We start from the raw sequence: 16,772 nt of genomic DNA, 5'->3' as shown, positions 1-16,772 counted from the left end.
ACAAAAAAGCGACTTTATATCACACAGATTCTTGCAATTCTGAGTTTGTATCTTTTTTTCTCACGAGTTAACATCAGATTTCTAGCAATTCTGAGAAAACTTTTTTTCCAGAAAACTGAATTGTGAGATATAAATTTGCAACTGTGAGTTAAACGTCAGAATAATGAGAAACATTTTTTTTTTTGTAAGTTTATATTTCGCAGTCCCGATAAGAATAGTCTGAATTGCATGATATAAACTTGGAATTGCAGGAAAAAATCTGAGTTTATATCTTATAATTCTGACTTTTATACTCAGAATTGCAAGATATTTTTTTCTCAGACATATAAACTCACAATTCTGATGTTAACTTGCAATTCTGAGATTGTGAGATACTGATTAACAATAGTGAGGCAGAATTCTGAGAAATAGTTACAAATTACTCTTCTTTTTTTTTTGTGAGTTTAGAAAAAAGTATTTTTGTAAGATATAAACTTGGAATTGTGAGGGGAAAAAAGTCACAAGCCTGACTTTTATCTTAGAATCGGGAGATAAAAACTCAAACTTTGAACTGTGAGAAAAAAACGGGAATTCTATCTCTATAATTTTGTTCTATCTCTATAATTTAGCCTTTTTTCTCAGAATTCTGAATCTATATCTCAGATATATCAAAATTCTAATAAAAAAGTCAGAATTGTGAGAAATAAAGTTGCAATCACTTTTTTGTTTTATTCCATGATCGAAATAAGCTTCCTTACAAATGATTAGTGTCTATGGCAAGTTTCAAATTGTGAGTTTAACACACTGTAGATGTACATTAGTTATTCCAATACTTTACATAAACGCAGTATGATGTGTAATGTTGTACAGTAGCATGGTCTGTGTCAGCTGACCTGATGTCTTGTATGTTTCTGTCTGAAGGTCCCTAACCTCACCCGAGGCCACATTGAGGAGTGTGGACACTGGACTCAGATGGAGAGGTAAGATTCACAGGAAACTGATGTTTGTGCCAATGTTTTTCCACCAAAACAATGATGCCACTTCCTTAAGGATGATGTCATTGAGGAACTGGCAACTGGCATTTTTACAAAAGACTAACACCATGGAAAGTGATAGTAAGAACACAGGGAAACAGTAAGAATTGATCACCAGTTCAAGAAGAGGTTTTATTTGAAACATTTTATTTGAAGAAAGAAGTTTATTTTAAAAAATATCATATCTTAAACCAAAGTATTGATATGATTAAATATTCACCCCAATGTTCAACTAATTGTGATATAGTGAAAAAAACTAATATGATTTGCGTCTTTATAAGTTGAATTTATTTTATCCAATGTTGTATATATGAAAATGTACTGCATAACAACAATGATTCATTATACTGACATTAAACTTAATCAAAATCTCATATAGCAACAATTTACATGTCTGAATGGCTTTAAAATTACATGGTGCTGCTTAAATGTCAGCAAGGTATCAGGAATACTTGGTTTCCAGGAAAATTCGAGAAAAAAATAAATAAAAAATTGACGGACTGTCTGACCTTTAGTACTTTAGTTGACTGTTGTTATATGGGTAGTGTAATAATTGAAAGAATAAAATAGGTTAATACGATGTCAGGTTAGGTTAGCTGGATTAGATGCTCATAGATTGTGTAAAATATGGCCTGCAATGCATGTTTGAATCTTATATTTTCTGAAATGTTTGCATCCATCTTCTTCCCATCATTCCTTGTCCCTTCTCTCAGATCAAATGCTAGACTCATATCAGTAGTAAATATTACTTTAGCAGCATATACCAGGTTATACTCATGAAAACTCTCAACGATATATTTAGGTTGTTTCATCCCAAATATAATATTTTTGCATGAAGAGAATTAAGCCATTTTGGAAAATATATTATGCTTTGTGACACAGGGTATTATAGTTTAGTAAATAATTAAATAAAATAATAAAAAGATTAAACCATAAAAAGCTTGCTTTACTGGAATTAAAATAAACTTTAACCGGAATTAAATAAAACATTAAAAACTTTATTTTTTATTTTATTTCAGCTAGTTGCCAATTAAGGCAACATTTCATTCAGTTTGGCTTGATGTATTAAAATAACTAAAAATAAAACAGAAATAAACATTTATATAATAAATATATTTACACATATTTAAAAAAAAAAACAATAAAAGAAAACTGACAAAAACACACAAAAATATTTATAAAAAATATTTTAATAGTAAAACTATAATAGTATCTCAGCGTCAGCGGTACTAAAAACACTAACATTTTTTTCACAAAACAAATCATCATGGTCCAAAAATAGGCATCATTATCCCTGTGCAAGAAACGCAATGTACAATGTATATTTTTGGATATATAAGTATGTAGGTAAGCAAGTAAGTATTTATTTATTCATACTTTTTGCATATATACCCTTTTTTATTTGGATGAAAGACATGGACACAGACATGTTTTTGGCATGTTGAAATATTTGAAATGTACATCACCAGCAAATGGCATTGTGTTAAAAGCATGTTTAGGAAGCTTATGTCAAAACAGTCAACTCAACAGGCTATTATTTTCTGACAGACTATTGTTCATTGTCATTTATAAGCCTTTTAGAGCAGCAGCACGAGAGGAGCGTTTACCATCAGGACCGGTGTAGGCATTCAGTGTTAAATGAAGGATTGCTCAGAACCAGGGTTTCCATCATTGAACGGGGTCAGGGCAGTGATTGGGCAACACCATCACCTCGGCCAAGCAGCCAATCACATAAATAACAATAACGTGACACTGACGGAAAGATCCAGCTCACCTCAAGGTCAAACCACCATATAGAGAAAACAATCCCTCTTACATGTCATTTAAAAAATACAAACCCCAAAACACTAGAACTCCCATCTGATAAAGCAGAAAGCATCCAGGTCATATTTCACAAAGTAATCAACAGAAAGAAATTAGGTTGCATATTATTCTGTAGGCTTACATAATAAGAGACTTCATAAGAGGAAGTTTAGCATTACTTTTTTAAATATTTGTCCTGTTTCCAATGCTTTTCCCGGAACTAGTTAACAACCGTCCACAGCCCATTTCATGTGCATATTACAAAATGAACTCGGTTTTTGTGAAACCGTTATCCTAAAATTGACCCACGGTGTTGGCTGAAGGGTGAAGTGCACTTTATATGTCCTTTAAAGTGTGAAAGATGGTCTGAAACGGTTAGCAGATGCTGTCAGATAAGTCAAAAATGGAAACCAAACCCACCTGATGCGTATCTCACTCCACCAACGGCTCTTTCCATTCAGGTCATGGGGCATTTCAGAGCTTTATTCTGGTAAACCGGCTGTTTCAGATACAGCTATCAGATTTACTTGACATATACTTGGCTGGCCACAATCCTACAGTGTCACTTCACTGGAAAAAAAAGAATTTCCTACTCAAGTCTTTTTTTTTTTTTTTTCAGTAAAATATCTAAACACTCTTAAATCAAGATACATTTATTTGAGAAGAAAAATCAAGATCTGATTTTTTTGTGAATAGATAGAAGATATTAGATTTCTGAAAAAAAATCAAAATTAAGTAAATGTAAGTTTGCATATGGAAAATAAAGCCTTTTTTAGGATCATTAAGATATATATATAATATATATTAAGCTTAAATTCACTTCATTCTGATAGATTTTTCAGAAGACAAGACTTCGTTTCTTATGTCATTTTGTTTCTCAAGTAAATGTAAATTAGATGTTTGTGCACTGGAAAACAAGACAAAAATACTTTGTAATTAAATGTTTTTTTTTCCATCTTCTCAAAGCTCCTCTGTATGACAGTGGTTTTATGGTAATGTTCTTGTCGTGTGGTTAATGTTCTCTAATTAGTCGTCCTGCTATCAGAGCAGAGCGTGATTTAACCGTCCTCTCCGCACTGACCCGGCGGCTCGATAACGCAACCCCTGCGGCCGTAAATTATTTTAACGTCTCTTGACCCCTCCACCTCCATCACCCTCTCCACCCTCCGCTGAACTTCAGTAATCAATAGATGAACGCTGACATTCTGAACCTGTCAGAAAACGCCTGGCTTCATTTCCAAAACAGGACACGAGACGTGACCCGGTGACCCCGTAAGACAATGACACCCTGTTAAGCGAGGAAGATTTTTATGCGCCTCTGAGAGTGTTTTTTCTCTTGTGAAGCTGGTTTGTGGTTATTACTACCTTTCGTGTAAGATAGGAAATGTGCTCACTGAGGTCTGCTAAATGCGATGAGATTTAAATAGCATTAAGGGTTTTGAGAAATCAAACACTGCCAAGTATTAAAGTTGAGCGTGTAGCATTTGAGCTTGTTGAGGTGCTTCATTTCTGATTTCTCATCATGAGCCACAGTGATAGAAAGCATCACTAATTATTTTAATGTCACAGTCGTTTGAGGTTATATCACATGATCAGATCAGTCCAATCTCTTTTTCCTCTTCTCTCTTCAGGCCTGCGGAGCTCAATAAAATCCTCATCTCCTGGCTGAAGGAAACACACCAGAAAGCCTCTATCTCTGTTCATCCCAAGTTATGAGAGCATGATCTTGATTTAACTGTACGCAGGCAAATGAGCGCCCAGCTACAGCGCACTAATGTCCAGGCTTGCTGATTGCATAATAATAGTTCAATGTCATGTGAGTGTATTTCAGTAGTCCAGTACTTTTTATATGAAGTCTTTTTTAATATACTGCAGTAATGAAGATTCATTTTTAAGGCAGTGTCTATAGTGCAACTGAGCTCATGTTTACATTTCGTGTGAACAGCATCTGCCACTGTTTGCACTGAGTGTAGATAGCCACTGCCTTTTTAATGTAATATTGATGAATGTCACATTTTATTATGAATGTTTTTTATTAACAGCTTTGCTTTGCAAAATAAAACCAATAAATAATCATTTGCATTGTAATAAACTGAATCAATACTGCTTTAGAAAAATCATTAATAGTGTTATGTTTGCTTCAAACATTGATATTTTGACCAGACCAATTACTCTAATTGGCCATTTTTTTTGATCAGTGACATCAGTCAATAAGTTGATTTCAGAATTTAATTTAACAGAAGTGGTCATTTCTACTCACTGTCAGTTCTATAAACATAAAGCCAATCTTTAAGGATTTTTGTGTATTCAATTTGTTTCTTTTGTGTACATACTCCCAAAAATATTTCTCATTCACTGTTCACATTATCTGCTATCATTATATTTTATTAATAATGGGTCAGTTAGAATTAAAAAAAAAAATGTTACAATAGGTTTCTATTTTAAGTAAGTGCTGTTTTTTAACTTTCTATTCATCTGTTAATCCTCAAAAATATGAAGCAGCACAACTGCTTTCAGCACTGATAACAATCAGAAATGGTTCTTTAGCAGGAAATCAGCACATTAGAATGATTTCTGAAGGATCATGTAAAGACTGGAGTAATGATGCTGAAAATTCAGCTTTGATCACAGAAATAAATCACATTTTGAAATATATTCAAATAAAAAAAACATTTTAAATCGTAATAATATTTCACATTTTTACTGTTTTTATTGTATTTTTCATCAAGTAACTGCAACCTTGCTGAGCATAATTTTATCAGTAATGTCTTAATAGTTGAATTTCTACCTATAATACATCAGTTTTTAATCAATAAATTTGAACTCTTAAAGCATCCTCTGTTAACTCCCGAGTCCCGATTACAGTCACTGCACAGTCTCATCCTTAAGAACAGCAGCCGCTCTCTTTGTTAAAGCAGACTGATTGCCTTGACCTGAGATTGCTGTTTCATAATGAGAGTGTAGAGAGGTAGGCAGAGCGGCACTAGAACCGCTGCGGCTGCTTCATTTCAAAAAGGAAATGATTTCACATACAAAGGAGTCATTTTGTGCAGTAACAAGCGACTCGCTGTTTTCTAAAGGGACAGTCGTGCTCCCTTCATTTAGCCTTAGATTATGCTCTGAGTGCCAGTGTCTAAACTCTCAAGAGCACAGAGAATGTGTTTCGACATCCTTCCTGTTTGCTAAGATTTGAGTTAAGTTTCTGCTTTGAAAACTCACTGAAAGAGATCATTATACTTTCTGGTTAGTGATTATGCACTTTAATTATTCACCATATTCATATTCAGCTAGAGTTTGAGGCAATTTTGGTAACGATGGAATATTTTTGATATATGTTTTCCTAATTAGCATGGATGCATAACATGGATTTTAATTTATTGATCAGTTTTCAGATTATTAATAAAAAAGTACCCTCGAATTGTCTGAAAATGCCAACTAAACACCTAAATGTTGCATGTGATATGCATCAATCTGCATTCATCTTGCCAAACAAAACCATTAAAATGAAACTCCCAACTACTAAATATGGAGGTATATTCACATTCAAAATTTAAATGTGTGTTAAATATGTGATGCTCACATATTGTTCAGAAAATGTAAAAATAAGTTGACTTTCAGAATGGCATCTTGTTTGACAGTATCTATTTATACTCATCAGATGAAAGAATGCGGACAGACAGATGCTCCATCAGTGATTCTGCTGAAACTCAAGGCTTTTCTGATCCCAAGGTTTATTGTGCACAAGGGACAAACTAAACCAGGTCAAAATGCTCAGTCCCACAGGTGATGCATGGAGATTGCTGGCTAGCAGCAGATTTGAGGGCCATGACAATTGATGCTCAAGACATTTCAAAAAATCTTTATTAGTGAAACTCTTTGTTCCAAGTGTAAGTTGCACATATTGTTTAGAAACTTTGCAAATGCAAGCCAGTTTAGTCTCTCACTTTAGTCCCTTTTCACAATACATATTGTTTCAAAAGCAGCTTTATAGAAAATCACGTTAAGGCCAATTCACACTGCACAGGCAAACGCCAACAAACAAGTTGGCCGTTGGATTTAGAATTTTACGAAAAATAACTGGCATGTTCACACTGCCCCAACACACCAGCAAATGCTGACTGAACATATGTTCACTTGGGTGAAAACAAACTAACCCTAACCCTAACCAACGGCGACAGACGCCAACAGGAGTAACTCACTGATCCAACCAAACCCAACAAACGTGGCCTTTAAAGAAATAGTTCAAACTAAAAATTAAAGTTTGCTGAGAATTTACTCACAAGATGTAAATGAGTTTGTTTCCTCATTGTAACAGATTTGGAGAAATGTCACCAATGGATCAACAATGCTCATCAGTTTGCTGTGAATGGGTGCCGTCAGAATGACAAACAGCTGATAAAGGCGTCACAATAATCCACAAGTAACCCACACACCACTCCAGTCCATCAAATAACATCTTGAGAAATGAAAAGCTGTGTTTTTGTAAGAACTAAACCGGCATTTCTAAATTTTAAACTGTTGCTTCTGGCCAAAATATGAGACCATAATCCGTAATAACGCTTCATTCAGTGAAAAATCACCTGTTGCTCTCATCAGAATACTCCTACATATTTGTTTGAACTGTTTTCACTTGTAAACAGTACTTAACAACCTGGAGCCCAACACGCTCAAAACAGTAGAGATGATCGTGGACTTCAGGAGAAACCCCCCTGCACTCCCCCCACTCACGATCACGAACAGCACTGTAACGACAGTGGAGTCATTCAGGTTCCTGGGCACCACCATCTCTCAGGACTTGAAGTGGGACACTCACATAGACTCCATTGTGAAAAAGGCCCAGCAGAGGAAGTTCAACCTGCCAGGAGCTGCTGAAACAGTTCTACTCCGCCATCACTGAATCCCTCCTCTGCACTTCAATAACTGTCTGGTTCAGCTCAGCTACCAAATCTGACCTCAGAAGACTACGGAGGGTAGTCCGGACTGCTGAGCGAATCACTGGTACAACCCTCCCCACTCTCCAAGAACTGTACTCATCCAGAGTGAGCAAAAGGGCTGGCAAAATCACTCTGGACCCTCACATCCAGCACACTCCCTCTTTGAACTGCTGCTGTCTGGTCGACGCTACAGAGCTCTGAGCATCAGAACGGCCAGCACAGAAACAGTTTCTTCCCTCAGGCAATCCATCTCATGAACACTTGACAATAATTGTGGAACACACACTATTTATGCACTTATTTATCTAACACACATACTTAGTCTACATTTCAATCTGCACATAATATACCTGTACATACAAAACCATCTATTGTAATATACCTGTACATGCAATTGTCAATTTGTATATTGTTATTCCTTATTTACTTGTTCTATTTTTTTATTATCTGTGTTTTTGTTCTGTCACTGTCATTCTGTTGCACTGTGGAAGCTTCTGTCAAACAAATTCCTCGTATGTGTAAACATACCTGGCAATAAAGCTCATTCTGATTCTGATTCTGATTTGATCTGTGCATGTTTCTCTCCTGATTCAGACGAGAGGACTTGAGGAGACACTAGAGAGAGCATTATTATGGATTAAGAACTCGTATTTTGGCCAGAAGTGATGGTTTAAAGTTAAAATTATTGGTGGCTTTGTTTCTTACAAACACACAGCTTCACAGGATGTTAACTGATGGACTGGAGTGGTGTGGATTATTGTGATGATCAGCTGTTTGGACTCTCATTCTGACGGCACCCATTCACTGCAGAGGATCCACTGGTGAGCAAATGATGTAATGCTACATTTCTCCAAATCTGTTCCCATGAAGAAACAAACTCATCTGGGGGTAAGTATATTTTCAGCAAAGTTTCATTTTTGGGTGAACTATTCCTTTAATATAGCTGTTCGTTTTACAATGATAAAAACTAGATTTGTATGTTTTCTGAAATGGTTACCAGAGCAGTTGCTTCATGGAGGCTAGGATTAAAAGATCAGACTAAGTGTTGGATCTTTCAAATTGTAATTTCGATCATTTAGGAAAGAAACATAACAGCTCTCCTCAACAAAATACACGATTTAAGGATTCATTCATGTTCACAAATGCTCAGGTGTTTGTCAGTATTACTGTGATTGAGCATGGATTGTGTTCAAATGTATGAGTGATAGTAATACTGATTCTTGCCCTGGAATTGCTCTACTAGCTTGTGTCAACAGATCCATGTAAGCTGACTGGTTGTTATCCAGGTTGTCATTACATGCTGTTGGCTGTTTGAAAATACGTGAATGTGATGCTCAGACGTGATGTCCGACCTCTTAGTGCGGCCACTCAAAAACACTCTTGGCTCTTCACGTGGTGACGAGTCCATTTCTATGTCCATTTATCCTAAAACTCATCATGTCAGTGGAAATTACCACACTATTAGTCCTCAAGCAGTTAGCACATTCCCCGTGTGTATTTCCTTTCGAGCTTGAGTAAGCTGTTTTGTTTTTTGTTTTTTATCTGTAATTATCTTTGAGTTTTAGGAGCTATTAAGCTTAAGTGATTATTTCTATTTATATTCATTCAAAAGACACAGTAATAATTTATTTTTTTTTTCATTGACGTGTGCTGGTGTAATTATTTCCAGTGATGTGAGAGATTTCTTTGAGCTCTAGCTTTGCTCTTATGTGTTAATGCAGCCACAATGAATTTATTATGTGATTTAATCTTGCATTCATATTGCAAACAATAGAGACAACCCTTAACAGATGAAACTGAGGTTCTGGTTCGTTTCCTTTCTATTCCCAGATGGATTTCTATTATAGAGAACTGATACATGTACTAGATGAGTAGGCTATTTGCCAATTGTTCCGTCTTTGCTTTTATTTAACTTTTATAATTATAGAAAGGGATTTTCACACAAGTTCTGTAATATTAAAAAAGCAAGCTGTCAAAACAGTGATTACGATTAATATGAAATCCCTAACTTTATATTAAAAAGAAAAGCCATTTATGAGCTGATAAATTAGCTTAGTCCATAAACAATTAGGTATCCTTTGATCTGAATCCAAGAACTGGAAAGCTTGTGATTTAAAGTCCAGCTGAAGTATTAAAATGTCATATCATACTTAATACAACGAGACAGCTAAATTACACACAACTCTTTCTGACAGAGAGTATTTGCTTCCACTGACTGTTTGAGTTAATTGACTTTCTTAAAGCAAAACATTGCAGTAAGATTTAGAATAATTAATTATGCAAATGATTCTGAAGCGCCTGTTAGTTTGACTCTTTCACTGACGTCTTACTAAAGTAACCTGCACATCTCTGTTCACTGCAATGGCTTTAGGCAAAAAAAAGGTTACAACCAACGAACACCAGAAGAGACCAGACTGGACAGAAAACACTGCTTTGCTAAAACCTTTATATGGTCATTTCTTTATATAGTCCAAAATGTTGGAAGAAAAACATTGCCATGCGTCAATGGTACTAGGTTTAGCCTTGTTGATTCATGCTGTTGTACATTCACAAGTCACTATTTTAAGGAGGCTATGAATCCAAAATGTTTTTGCACACATGTGCGGAGTAAACCAGTTTTGTATTATTGCCTTCTTTGCAGCTGTAAAACCCGCAAACAACATTCTCTTCTTTAATGAATTTATACAGAAGTTAAAATCGTCATTGAGAAGACATAAACCTGGATTAGATTGACAACAGTTGGACATTCCCAAAACATGTGGAGAAAAGTACCTGCTGATACAGTGTTACAGATATGACAGTTATAAGTCGATTGCAGTTTCATTTTAAACCTCTTGTAAGGAGTTATGTATGCTCTATGGATGACTTTGAAATGTGATTTCAAAACGATGAGCCAAGTTTTTAGAAGTTAAGATTAGATTAGACCACACCCTCTCCCAGTCAACTGATAAATCAAAATCTGTTAATTCACGATTCCAGATAGATATAATAGAAAGAGACTTTGCAGTGTGATCATTAAGTTTACTATATATTAAAGAAACAGATGGCCGACCAGAGGGTGGTGCGATCCAATCCCAGGGATGCCCAGGGAACTCCATAGTGAAAGTAAGTCGATTGTCCTCCCTAAAAGAGGAATACGTGTAGCTTGTTGATCAGAATAATTTTGTTTTTGTAAGTTTTGTAATAATTGGATCTTATTTTCTAATTGTGTAAATTGGCGGGTTTTTGCTTTGGCAAGAGCAGAAGAAAAAGATAAACAGAATCCTCGTATTGCACACTTCGTCGTTTCCCACAATATTTGAGGGTCTACATCACAAGAAACATTCATTTAAAGAAACTCCTTCATATGATCTTTTAGCGATTGAATGAATGTATTATTTAGGATGCCATCAAGTGGCCTTGGTCTTAATGTTGGAAAGGTGAACATTGCATAATACTGCAGAGTGAACAGACAATAAAATTGGTAATATAGAGATGAAAGAGTTAGATGAAATTAGAGATGGGCTGAGATATGTAATCTATCCGAAAGTCTTATGTCTATTAGAAAAAAAAGTGAAGTCTTTAGATGTAGTATTCTGGATTCTCCAAAGATCGATTACATTAAGTTCAGTGATAAATTTATTCAATAACTTAGAGGATGGGTTAGCTGTAGTGTCAGGGTGAGATTTATCCAGTGCAGGATTTAAAACAGCATTAAAATCACCACCCATCACTAAAGGACAATCAATCTGCTCAAGTAATATATTGGAAATATTTGTGAAAAATGCACTGTCTGGTCTCAAATAGAGACCAGTGCTAACCTGTCATTATGTATTTCACAGCGTATAAAAACAAATCTACCTTCATCATCATTCCCGGTATGTTCAGTAGTTAAATGTAACTTCCTATCGACTAAGATAAGCGCCCCCTCAGTTTTATTAGGAGCACAAGAGAAGGCTGCCAGTTTGTAATACTTGCTTTGAAAACGTGCCACATCACATTGTTTTAACTGAGACTCTTGTATCAGGGCACAGGAAATCGATTTACGATGCAAATATTCTAATTTCCGGGTACGCTTAATAGGAGAATTTAGGCCGTTCACATTTAATGATAAAATATTCAGAACATGCATTGTGTGCTCGCAATGCCAATATTCTGTCTAAGTGAAGAGAAACAAAAGCAATGCCATACTGCCAGTGGCATGTAAACATTAGTATGTATCCTAGATACCAATCCACCTAGATGCATAATACTTTTAAATGAAAAGCAAAATAAATAAAAGTATTGATGTCTGTTGAAGGGCATAGAAAAAACAAGAAAAGGAACGACAAACTACCATGTACAAAAACCAAAGCAGGCCGCACATTACCAAGAGTGTAGGTCTGCATACACAACAGAAACAAATGTTGATGCGTGACCAGTCCACTTCAACGCAAGACATGTACTAAAATATTCATTATTTACAATTGTCTTCTCAATATTGTCTTTTCTCTTAGTTTGAAGACATATAATTACGTGTCCTATATATATATATATATATATATATATATATATATATATACATATACTGTATATATGCCGATATATTGCCTTTTCTCTCCGATTGAAGACTTTCATTAAATGTCATCTAGCCTAATCATTATTCACAACTTAACGTCACAATAACAAATGCATTTTCCAGTCTTCATTTCAATAATGCGGAACTATTTGCCCTGGATTAATCATTCTTCTGTGTGCTAAAGAATTTGTATTAAAGATCCTGTTGTAATAAAATTCACGGCCAGATGATCTTTAGATCTCAGATCATTTAGTTTATGGTCCTTCTTTGTTAAAATAGGCTATAGGGTCTAGTGTTTGCTACCTCATCTTAAGACTGATTCACAGAACCCTCCTGATTTTCTAAGAACTAATCCACCTCTAAAGTAGGCTACTAGGCTTAGGACGGCGTCTTTTCTCGTTCGATCTTGGGATGATGATTATTATTTCTGGAGAGCTCGAGGTTTGTTGATCTTGTTATTAAAGTCACCGCTACACTGGCTGTCAGAAGGTTTGGCCTTACATTTAGCAGAGGTATAAAGACTTTAAGGATGTCTCATTGTTTTAAAATTAATTTGTAATGTTCGATCTGTTGAGCTTCGTCGACACACAATAGATCGTCAACAGATTTTGGTGCTACTAGCGCAAATAAACGGACGCCAGCAACATTAAAAGTGTTCTACACAAAACGCTAAATTATTTTTGTGAAATATGTGTGATTTGTAAATACATAAGTTATACATACGTTGTGTCGATGAGTCGTCCGATAGTTGGAGCGGCAAACATTTCTGTTGCTATGGTTACCGAACAACCGCCATATGAATTTAACAAAATGAGGCTGTGAGCGACTTGTCTTTACAATGGTAAGCACTGTGTAAAGGTCATAGATCACGTAATTTTCACAACTCATAACTTTGAAACCTGTTTTTTATGTAGTTTTTCTATCCACCTTTTTCTTGCCGTTAAAATGGGCGCGGCCATTTATAAATTCTATGGGTCTGGCTTCCGGTCTCATCCGCGTCCAGCTATTTTTAGCTGTACAAAACAGTTCGTTTTGCTGCTTGATATTGAACATTTGTGTCTTACGATATTATTTTAATGAATTATGAACACACTGGTTTGTAGTCCAAACAATTTTACCGTTTACTACACGTTGTTATTCTCGTTATTTATCTATAGCGGCTAATGAACCGGAAGTCTCACCCATAGGCTTACTTCCGCATTGAAGAAAAAGGTGGATAGCTACTGAGAAAAATGCTGTTAAACAAGTTCAGTTCATTGAACGTCATTCCTTTCATTCCTGTCAGAAATTAAATGTCGCGCAAGGCTGACTAATGTTTACGGGAACGCTTCATAAACGCATCTGAACAGCTTTTCTTTTATTACTCATTAAAACTGGTTTTAATAAATAGCGGAAGATTAGCTGTAAGCTTCTGCTGGCATTAATGGTTAGTATGTCATTTTTCTGCCACCTTCTGTTTGGGGAACTGTCCCTATCACACCTACATCTGCATCCTTTTCCGTCATGCCACAGTGAACACAAGATCATCCAAACACACTGAGCTACAGTTATTTTTTTTATTTCAGTCTTTGTCGTGATGATTATATGCCCTCTACTGGTGTCAAATTATGTTTATACCGGCTTGCAGTTTATAAAAGTTGTAAATATATAGGTATTCTCAAATACTTAATGAGAATAAATAAATTAATTCAATCATATAAAAAATAAATATTTAACTGGAAAAAAATTAATTTAAAAAAATTGAAATTAAAATTAATGCTTTTTAAAAATGCATTGATCAGAAATGACTCGTAAGTTTGGTTGAAGCCATTTTAATAAACACTCTTAGTTTTACAAAATGTTAGTTTGCATTCAAACATGGCACATGAAAATCTGTGGATTATATATCAAATTTATATTAATCTAAAAGGCCAGAGACATTTAATTTCCTCAATTCTACATATTAGCTATGAATGAGAAACGCACAATATAGCATAGATATTTTCCCTTCCAACTATAAAACGTAAAAAATAACAACAGTAATAATAAAAGTTAATTTTTGTGAAAGAGACATTCTGCTAGTTAATGTAGATATGTTAGGGTTAGGGTTTAAATTCTGCTGTTTACCTTTATTCTAAATCCAAACTCTTTGTCGCCTCCTTGTGGACGCTTATTGAAAATATCCAATATTCAGACACCAAATGCATTCACAAAAACAAAGATTATGTAGCTTGTTTAGATTGCATTTAACATCAAATAATGTTAATAATAAAACAATTAAGTTATGCATGTATATTTGACATAGGATCTTTTTAAATAGGAACTTAGTTTTTGTATGATCTTGAAGTCTTCATGCAGAAGATGTGGCTCTCAAATCTTTTTCTTCTCAAATAAATCTTTCCAGGTGGGAACTATCTTGGAATAGACTTTTTCAATCTGGAAACAGTTTTCAAAAAAGTTACTGAAAAGTTCTTGACTACCAATGTTTTTCAGAATTTTAAAATGAGAGGCTAATATTGACACTTTCATCATACTTATAGGTTAGTGTCATAATGTCAAATTAAATGCATGTTTTGTGTATAGAATGGTTTACCTGCTCTGACTTTTTAACCCCGTATCGTAACATTGTGGCCTGATGTTCGCTGTTGTTGAACAGGATGTCAAAGGTGATGGGTTTCGTCATGATTTCATCGATCTCCGGCTTGATGAGAACGTAGAAATCTCGTGGTGGATGCTTGTCATCCATGTAGTTTCTTACCTTGTATTTTTTCCCGACTAGGTCAAGCGGGTCTAGCTTTACAGAGGCGTTTATAGCTCGGCCGAAAAGGAGGAGTTTGGTGTCTGAATCTTGAAAAGAGATGTTATGAGAACAGTCAGAAGATTTCATTTGCTGGAAACGTCCTCACCCTCAGGTCATCTAAGATGTAGATGAGTTTGTTTCTTCATCAGATTTGGAGAAATGTGGCATTGCGCCACTTGCTCAGCAATGGATCCTCTGCAGTGAATGGGTGCCGTCAGAATGAGAGTTCAAACAGCTGATAAAAACAAAATCACAATAATCCACAAGTAATGCACACCACTCCAGTCCATCAGTTAACATCTTGTGAAGTGAAAAGCTGTGTGTTTGTAAGAAACAAATCCATCTTGAAGAAACTTACTTCTGGCTAAAATACGAGCCCTCTATTCATTATATTTCTTTCTCCAGTGAATTAGGAGAGAAATAAGCACAGGTTTATAATCAAAACCAGTCCAAAGCAACTCTAAACAAATAAGTGTGTGGATTTTGTTGCGAGAGGCAACAGGAGATGGACTTTTTCACTGGAAGCGGCTTATTGACTCATATTTTGTCCTGAAGCGACGGTTTAAAGTTAAATGAATAAATAATGAATAGAGGGCTCGTATTTTAGCCACAATTAACAAAAATCTTCATGATGGATTTGTTTCTTAAAAACACACAGCTTTTCACTTCATAAGACATTAATTGATGGACTGTGGATTATTGGGATGTTTTTATCAGCTGTTTGGACTCTCATTCTGACGGCACCCATTCACTGCAGAGGATCCATTGGTGAGCATTTCTCCAAATGTCCTGATAAAAAAAAGTCATCTATATCTCGGATGGCCTGAAGGTGAATAAATTCCCCGAATTTTTTTGAGTGGATTACTCTTTTAAAAGACCACACAGACTCACCTCTGATGGTCAGATGGGCCACATAAGGAACTCCGTCTCTTTCACCATAGTAAACGCCAAAATGAGAAAAGTAACTGTTGCCAGGAAACTCAAGAATATCTCCGGGGTACAGCTTCGGATGAGAGTTATTCTGAAAGAAAACAAAACTGTTTAAAAGATATCACGAAAAGAGATTTGAATAACACGATCACATCAGAACGTAAACAATGCTCACCAGTCCCATTGGTGTTCGCTGTGCTATCGATGCCTTTACTGTCAAGAACGCTGGAGATGTACAGCAAGTGCTTCATTAAAGAGCAGTGAAGCATTAATCACATCTGATATCACAAATGCCAGCGGGTAGATTTATGGGGGAAGCCTGTTAGATTATCAACTACAAGAACAACGAAAGTTCAGGTTAGTGGTGCGAATCCTACAGACTAGTGTGGTAAAGTACGATTGTCTCTAAAAACACACACACCCAGGAACTCTCCTTCAGTGCCTCCAGAAAAGACATTCAAATGAAGGCCTTTATTATTGCTATCTGTGAATGTATGATACTGCATATTGATTGTTGAATGTCTGAGTGAATAATACTAAGGGAATAGACATAACAATCAACTGTGACTGGAATTGCAGTGCTTTTTATTCACGTCAATCATTTGGAAAGAGACATTTCAGGTTAACTGATGCAACAGATTCTCAAGAGTGCGTTAGATAATAACTTCCCTTTTTATCAGGAAACATCTGCTCATCAGCTTGAAGCAAGTAAAATCCAAAATGCAAATAGCTGATGAATGCCTCACGCTCATCATGGTGCTGGATCTTCAAACTTT

General features: G+C 35.5%; 2 protein-coding genes across 3 annotated transcripts in view; one reads left to right on the top strand and one right to left on the bottom strand.

Annotated features, from left to right (window-relative positions):
* The window catches only part of ephx2 (epoxide hydrolase 2, cytoplasmic), a 32,137-nt gene extending 27,025 nt beyond the window's left edge, over window positions 1–5,112 (top strand). For both annotated transcript variants that reach the window (XM_058748306.1, XM_058748307.1), the window contains 2 exons: window positions 901–959; window positions 4,448–5,112. In XM_058748306.1, the coding sequence (XP_058604289.1) occupies window positions 901–959; window positions 4,448–4,532 (144 nt within the window). In that variant the 3' untranslated portion in view covers window positions 4,533–5,112. The remainder of the gene's footprint in view (window positions 1–900; window positions 960–4,447) is intronic.
* Window positions 5,113–14,088: 8,976 nt separating this feature from the next.
* plaat1l (phospholipase A and acyltransferase 1-like) lies at window positions 14,089–16,388 on the bottom strand. Its single transcript, XM_058748313.1, has 4 exons — window positions 16,172–16,388; window positions 15,958–16,087; window positions 14,860–15,113; window positions 14,089–14,702 (listed from the first exon to the last, which is right to left on the bottom strand). Exons 1-4 carry the CDS (start codon window positions 16,178–16,180, stop codon window positions 14,637–14,639), a joined length of 459 nt encoding a protein of 152 aa, XP_058604296.1. The 5' UTR covers window positions 16,181–16,388; the 3' UTR covers window positions 14,089–14,636.
* Between the last annotated feature and the right edge of the window lie 384 nt (window positions 16,389–16,772).

Source organism: Onychostoma macrolepis, chromosome 17 (assembly GCF_012432095.1).
Source record: "Onychostoma macrolepis isolate SWU-2019 chromosome 17, ASM1243209v1, whole genome shotgun sequence".
In the NCBI taxonomy this organism is placed as follows: domain Eukaryota; kingdom Metazoa; phylum Chordata; class Actinopteri; order Cypriniformes; family Cyprinidae; genus Onychostoma; species Onychostoma macrolepis.
This window is presented reverse-complemented; position numbering and strand designations above follow the sequence as displayed.